At 44.3% G+C, this 7,500-nt stretch overlaps 1 protein-coding gene across 1 annotated transcript in view; it reads right to left on the reverse strand.

Annotated features, from left to right (window-relative positions):
* Positions 1-7,500, reverse strand: part of LOC113591618 (protein sidekick-2) — a 205,274-nt gene that overhangs the window by 57,699 nt on the left and 140,075 nt on the right. Inside the window, exons 3-4 of the mRNA XM_081697979.1 lie at positions 3,488-3,594; positions 2,023-2,170 (exon numbers count right to left, since the gene is read on the reverse strand). Coding sequence (XP_081554105.1) covers positions 2,023-2,170; positions 3,488-3,594 — 255 coding nt within the window. The remainder of the gene's footprint in view (positions 1-2,022; positions 2,171-3,487; positions 3,595-7,500) is intronic.

Below are 7,500 nucleotides of genomic sequence, written 5' to 3' on the forward strand. Positions count from 1 at the left end.
TTATTAATACCCTAAACCTGTTATTAATACCCTAATCCTGTTATTAATATCCTAACCCTGTTATTAATACCCTAACTATGTTATGAATACCCTAAACCTGTTATTAATACCCTAACCATGTCATTAATATCCTAACCCTATTATTAATACCCTAACCCTGTTATTAATATCCTAACCCTGTTATTAATACTCTAACCCTGTTATTAATACCCTAACCATGTTATTAATACCCTAACCATGTTATGAATACCCTAACCCTGTTATTAATACCCTAACCATGTTATGAATACCCTAACCATGTTATGAATACCCTAACCATGTTATTAATACCCTAACCCTGTTATTAATACCCTAGCCATGTTATGAATACCCTAACCCTGTTATTAATACCCTAACCATGTTATGAATACCCTAACCCTGTTATTAATACCCTAACCCTGTTATGAATACCCTAACCCTGTTATTAATACCCTAACCATGTTATGAATACCCTAACCCTGTTATTAATACCCTAACCATGTTATGAATACCCTAACCCTGTTATTAATACCCTAACCATGTTATGAATACCCTAACCCTGTTATTAATTATTAGTATTAGTAATTAGTAATACTATTAATAACTAATCAGGTTTTATTCATACCACTAATCTCCTCTTTCCTCCTTTTTCAGACTCTTCTTGGAGTCTTAGAGTCACAGCTCATACCCCTTAACCCTTAACCTTTAACCCTTAACCCTTAACCCTTAACCTTTAACCCACGGTGTGCCATGGGCACAGCTCACATCCAGCTCTTTAGCCAACAACACCCCAGCACAGCAACACCCCAGTACAACAACACCCCAGTATAGCAACACCCCAGTACAGCAACACCCCAGTACAGCAACACCCCAGTACAACAACACCCCAGTACAACAACAACAGCACCAGTGGAGTGAAAAGGAATCTGGGTTTCCTCAACACGATCCGTTCCCTAGGAGACAAAGACAACAATGTGCTCTTCACCAACCTCTCTGAAGAGAGGGACTTAGGGACTCTGAAGACGCACCGTAAGAGTCACCAAGTGCCTTCTGAAAGTGCCTCCACCATCTCATCCTACAATGGGGAGGGAATTAGGATTCATTGCTATGGAAAAAACATTTTCCTTTATTTGCTCAGAAGCTATGAGTGCATCATAAATTATTTTCTCATTGACCCAATGTCCAAAACATTTGTATGTTGCAACTCTTTGAATATTTCTACCAATTTCTAAACACACAGTCCTACATTTATATTCCACCATCAAATGATGCCAGACGTTCAATCTGAGCCTCGAACTATAGAAAGCTTTTCCCCCTACCGAAACACCTCAGGAGTTAATACTCCACCTGCATCAGGTGGGCCGGGCTACGCTGGAGATGCTCCAGTAAGATAAAGACGTTAGAGTGACCCCACCCACTCTCATGTAGGCCCTGCCCCTATTTTTACCCTGCGTAGTCCTCACAGGGTTACTGTGAAGGTGAATGATGTAATTAAAGCTTCTGAGTTTCAGGGCTAAAAAGTTCAACTCATCAACTTCAAGTCCTGAAGTGCCGTTTTAGACAGGCAGTGGGCCAGGAGACACAAAGAGACATGAGCAGGAGCCACAAGCCTTGATGCTGGTTTTTTGCTGGTTTTTTTCTGGGGTTTTCTCATGGCACGAGATTCACAGCTGGTGGGCAGCATGGAGTGTCTCCTGCAGGGGTCTTTACTTTACACACACACACATGCACAGACCATGTATGTGTGCACTCACACACGGACATACGCGCGTGCTCACACACATTCACATGCTCGCACACACACACACAAACGTATATATTCATACATAATAAACACACACACACAGACACACACACACACATACTATAACCTAAACTATAACCTTAACCAGAACTGGGCCTGACTGGGCTTTCAGCAAAGAGAGAGAGAGAGAGAGAGAGAGAGAGAGAGAGAGAGAGAGAGAGAGAGAGCAGAAAGTGAGGTAACGTCGGCGTGTGTCTTACATGCGACTGCTCGGCGGGATCTTCCGTCCATCCCGGAACCACGTGACCTGCGGCTGCGGAAAGCTCCGGATGTGCGGGGCTGGAATTACAGCCCCCTCGCCTTGGGACACTGTCTGCACCCTCTCACGCTCCTCAAAACTGCCCATAACTACACACACACACACACACACACACACATGAAGACACACAAACACAGACACACAGGAGAAAGATCAGCAATGACTCCTTTTCAAACTTTTGGTTTCACATCTAAACAGAGTTAATCACAACAGTGAATTCTTTGTAAAAGGCATTTCCTGTTTCACCACAACCTCTGGCTCTGAGGTGTGACTGGTTCTGCTTGGAGATGGTTTCAGTCCTATCTGGATGGACGGTCCTATCAGGTGACATGGAGAAGATCCACATCCAAACCGTGTGACTCTCCACTGGTGTTCCACAGGGCTCAGTATTGGGCCCCCTTCTCTTCTCTTTGTATACTCGTTCTCTTGGTCATGTAACATCTTCTCATGGCTTCTCCTACCACTGCTATGCTGACAACACCAAATTATGTCTTTCTTTTCCACCCTCTGACACGCAGGTCTCCAGACGTATCTCAGCATGCTTGGCTGACATCGCGTCATGGATGACAGCCCAACACTTGAAGCTCAACCCCAGTAAAACTGAGCTTCTGTACATCCCAGGAACTCCCAGCCCTCACCATGACCCCTTTGAGAACTCGTATACTTTGAAATTGTTTGTTATTGCACTGATTGTTGTCTGTTATAGAGTTTATATGTATTTTACACTTCTAGTCATCAGCACTGATCCTTGTATTTCTATAGTATTCTAGTTCATTGGTTTGCTTAATTCTAACCTACTGTACTGTACTATGATGTATTATATGAGTAAATGACAAAGCACTTTTGTAAGTCACTCTGTATGTACAGATACATCTGTGCCGAGTACAGGCTGGAAGGTCAAAGGTCCAAGTGGGATACACCCCCGAAGGTGGTGGAGAATGACCGTGCTAAGATCCTGTGGGGCTTCCAGATGCAGACAGAGAAGATGGTAATGGCTAACCAACCATACAAATACACAGAAGGTCATAGTGATAGATGTGCCAATCCAGAACATCAGGAAAAACCAACATGAGAAGCTCGAGAAATGCCAAGAGATGAAGGAAGAGCTATTAAAGATGAGAGAGGGGAAGGCAACAGAGACAGAGAGAGAGAGAGAGACAGAGAGAGAGAGAGAGAGAGAGAGAGAGAGAGACAGACAGAGAGAGAGACAGAGAGAGAGAGAGAGAGAGACAGAGAGAGAGAGAGAGAGAGAGACAGAGAGAGAGAGAGAGAGAGAGATAGAGAGAGACAGAGACAGAGAGAGAGAGACAGAGAGAGAGAGAGAGAGAGAGACAGAGAGAGACAGAGAGAGAGACAGAGACAGAGAGAGAGAGAGGGGGGGGGGGAGGAGGAGGGGAGTTACTCACATGCCACCTCTACCTCTGTCCTTCGCTGTAGCAGTGCTCCTACACGGTTCCTCACAATGCAGCGATAAAACCCAGCATGCGTCCGGTCCAGAGATGGGATCAGGTACCTGGGAACACAAACACACAGATCAGTCTCTGTACTGCAACACGACAGCAGCGCAGACATCCAGTCATAGACTTGCAATAACAACGAGGAAAGTTTCATACAGGAAATACAGGAAAAATGCTCAGGTACTCTTATAGCAGAATCTCCATATAGAGCAGAACCTCCATACAGAGCAGAGCTCATACTTCCCATACATGGCCAACAACATCTTCTTTTAGCAGGTGACGAATCAGCCTGTTAAGTTATTTTTGGTCTCCTAGCGACACATAACTGCAAAAAAAGCTCTGTTTGAAAACCACAGAGGCATACTGTCTCCTCTACAGACACAGTGAGAGAAATCTGGTATGGTGGAGCAGGATCAGCTGAAAGAATTGTGGGAAAACAGGTCCTGGGCCATCAGGTCCTGAACTATCATGTCCTGGACCAGCAGGAGCCCAGTTTCACCCACAATCCTCTGCGTGGGGTTCTGTGGAACGTTGCTCCCACTGAACAGTGTGGGAAGTGGGAAGAATAGAATAGATCCGGAAAGCAACAGGAAGAGGGAAACAGCACTCCAACCAGGAGAAACTCCTGCCCAGAACACGTCTCTTACAGAATCACTGAGGGGTGTGAGAGAGAGAGAGAGGGTGTATGTGTTTAGGAGTGATGGCTCAATGTCTTAAAATATCAGCATAATAACTGCCAACCAATCAAACTATATCTTAAACCCATCTATATATAGTATTTACTTGTGTGTGAGTCTGTTTATTAATGTGTGTGCATGTGTGTGTGTGTATGAGTCTACAGTATGTGTTTATATGAAGTTTTATTTGAAATTTTAGTCATTTTTGTCCAGTTTTACCACAATTCATATTAATAATTATGTTAATTGCTTTGGCAACAGTTGCTAATTACAATTCATGCAAATAAAACTAATTGAGAAAGTGCGAGAGAGAGAGAGAGAGAGAGAGAGAGAGAGAGAGAGAGAGAGAGAGAGAGAGAGAGAGAGAGAGAGGAAACTGTTGTAACTGGACACCTGCAACATAAAAAAGATATCACAGTGTGGGACAAACCCCCAACTGAGACTCTACGTGTAGAATTCTGTCGAGGCGTCCTCAGGGCACAGAGGACGACACCAAACAAGTCCTGCAGGGCTGAATCAGGACAGCGTCCTCTACTGCTAAACGTCCAGCAAAAACCAGCTCTGTTTGAAAACCACAAAGACATACCATCTCAAAACGAATGCGAATGTGCTTCTATAAGTCACAGCACATGCTCCCTGAATCAATCATCTCCACCCAGCTCAACCTGTGCCCCACCTCCACCCTTCACCACGTCACACCTCTCCCTACTTCACAACTCGAAAGCTGATTACAAATTCACAGGCCTTATCTCCAAAAACACAGACAGAAGGACGGAAATCAGCCACTGTGGAATAAGACAGTTTCAGGTTCAGTCTGTGTGTGTGTGTGTGTGTGTGTGTGTGTGTTGGGGGGGGGGGGGGGGGTAATGCCCACATTATTTTAATGACCTTCAGCTAGTTCACGGTCTCAGTGCCAAATTCAACCCAGCATGCAGTACCGGTTCTTCACCAGCAGATGGCACTCGGACACATACTTTGACTGAGCCGCAGTAGATGCAGAGGTGTGGGCAGAGTGAGTGGATGGAGTGTGGCTGGAGCCCGCTTTAATTCCGTTAATCTCCGCCTGTACGAGTGCACGTCCTCCCTCTAGTGTTAATAGGTAATGTACGGCAGAGTCAGACTACAGTACACACATGAATGTCAGAGAAAGCAAGCAAGATGGTGAAGCTGTAGTTAGTTGGGGCAGTAGTTGTGGGTGAAGCTGTAGTTAGTTGTGGCAGTAGTTGTGGACGAGGTTGTAGTTGGGGCAGTAGTTATGGGTGAAGCTGTAGCTAGCTGGGGCAGTAGTTGTGGGTGAGGCTGTAGTTAGTTGGGGCAGTAATTGTGGGTGAGGCTGTAGTTAGTTGGGGCAGTAGTTGTGGGTGAAGCTGTAGTTAGTTTGGGCAGTAGTTGTGGGTGAAGCTGTAGTTAGTTGGGGCAGTAGATCTGGGTGAGGCTGTAGTTAGTTGGGGCAGTAGTTGTGGGTGAAGGTGTAGTTAGTTGGGACAGTAATTGTAAGTAAGGCTGTAGTTAGTTGGGTCAGTAGTTGTCGGTGAAGCTGTACCTAGCTGGGGCAGTACTTTTTTATCAGGGTTAAAGTGTATATAACTCAACGCCTCAGGTAGGATTAATCAGGGAATGAAGGCACTTAGGAAAGGCAGGTCGAGGTTTCCACACAGCCAGGAAAAAATACACAAATTCCCAAGTAAAATTTGGTCCAAAATGTTGATAGCACTAGTACACATATAGTGTTTAGCACAGGTAATGTTTGGGGTCCACGTAGTAAACACGACTGCACAAGGTGGGCCGAGACTGACCTACTGACCACTAACAGCACAAAATCCAACCAGTTCAACAGATTCTGAAACAAAGCACAGAGGTGTATCTGGAACAGCAGCACCATGAATCCAACACACAATCAAATACATGATCCAACACACTGTGAAAATGACTCAGGTGCTCTCAGGACAGAGATGAGAAAGGTTCAGTAAGCACAGCCTGCCCACTGACATGGTGACACTATGGAGGAAACCCACTTTTTTACTGTAAAAATTGTACAATGACACTACAGTTCCTACAGACATTAACCACAGTTGCCACAGACATTAACCACAGTTCCTACAGACACTAACTGTAGTTCCTACAGACATTAACTACAGTTCCTGCAGATATTAACCACAGTTCCTACAAACACTAACTGTAGTTCCTACAGACATTAACTACAGTTCTTACAGACACTAACTACAGTTACTACAGATATTAACCACAGTTCCTACAAACACTAACTGTAGTTCCTACAGACATTAACTACAGTTCCTACAGACGCTAGTTCGTACAGACACTAACTACAGTTCCTACAGACATTAACTACAGTTCTTACAAACATTAACTGCAGTTCCTACAGACACTAACTACAGTTCCTACAGACATTAACTAGTTCTTACAGACACTAACTACAGTTCCTACAGACATTAACTACAGTTCTTACAAACATTAACTGCAGTTCCTACAGACACTAACTACAGTTCCTACAGACATTAACTACAGTTCCTACGGTACTAACACAGTTCTAGACTGTGCTACAGTTCCTACAATTCATTAACTGCAGTTCTGATACTAACTACAGTTCCTACGAACCAGTAGCTTACAGTTCTTACAAACACTAACTGTAGTTCCTACAGACACTAACTACAGTTCCTACAGACATTAACTACAGTTCTACAGACATTAACTACAGTTCCTACAGACAAAGAAGTGAAGAGACAAGACGAAATGAGATGAGATGAGAAGATAAGAGACAAGGTGGGACAAGAAGACACGAGACAATGTGAGAAGAGAAGAGATGAAAAGAGATGAGATGAAATGAGATGATATGAGATGAGAAAAGATGAGACAAGAAGAGACGAGACGAGGCAAGACGAGACATTTGCACAGTAGGGTTCTTTTCAGCCAGGCTATTATTAACACACAGTAATGAAGCATCACACCACATTAGCGCTGAGGTTAGTGGGTTGCACTTCCACTTGGGCTTTTGGTAAATTGCTTCCCGTGTGAAGTCTATTAGCATTAATGGAATAATTAGGGAACTCTGTTTGTGATGGCCGTGCCGATCTTTCTCCGACTGTGGTTTCTGAAGAGGAGTTCAAACATTTAGAGAGTTTAGCACATGCTGGTGCATGTCACATGGCCACTGTGGAAAAAAAATGACAGTGGGGAAAAGGGGCAGAGAGAGAGAGGGAGGGAGAGAGAGGGAGCAGAGAGAGAGAGAGAGGGAGGGAGAGAGGGAGAGAGAGAGAGAGGGAGAGA

This window comes from Electrophorus electricus, chromosome 15 (assembly GCF_041902795.1).
Source record: "Electrophorus electricus isolate QZ-2024a chromosome 15, ASM4190279v1, whole genome shotgun sequence".
Classification (NCBI taxonomy): Eukaryota; Metazoa; Chordata; class Actinopteri; order Gymnotiformes; family Gymnotidae; genus Electrophorus; species Electrophorus electricus.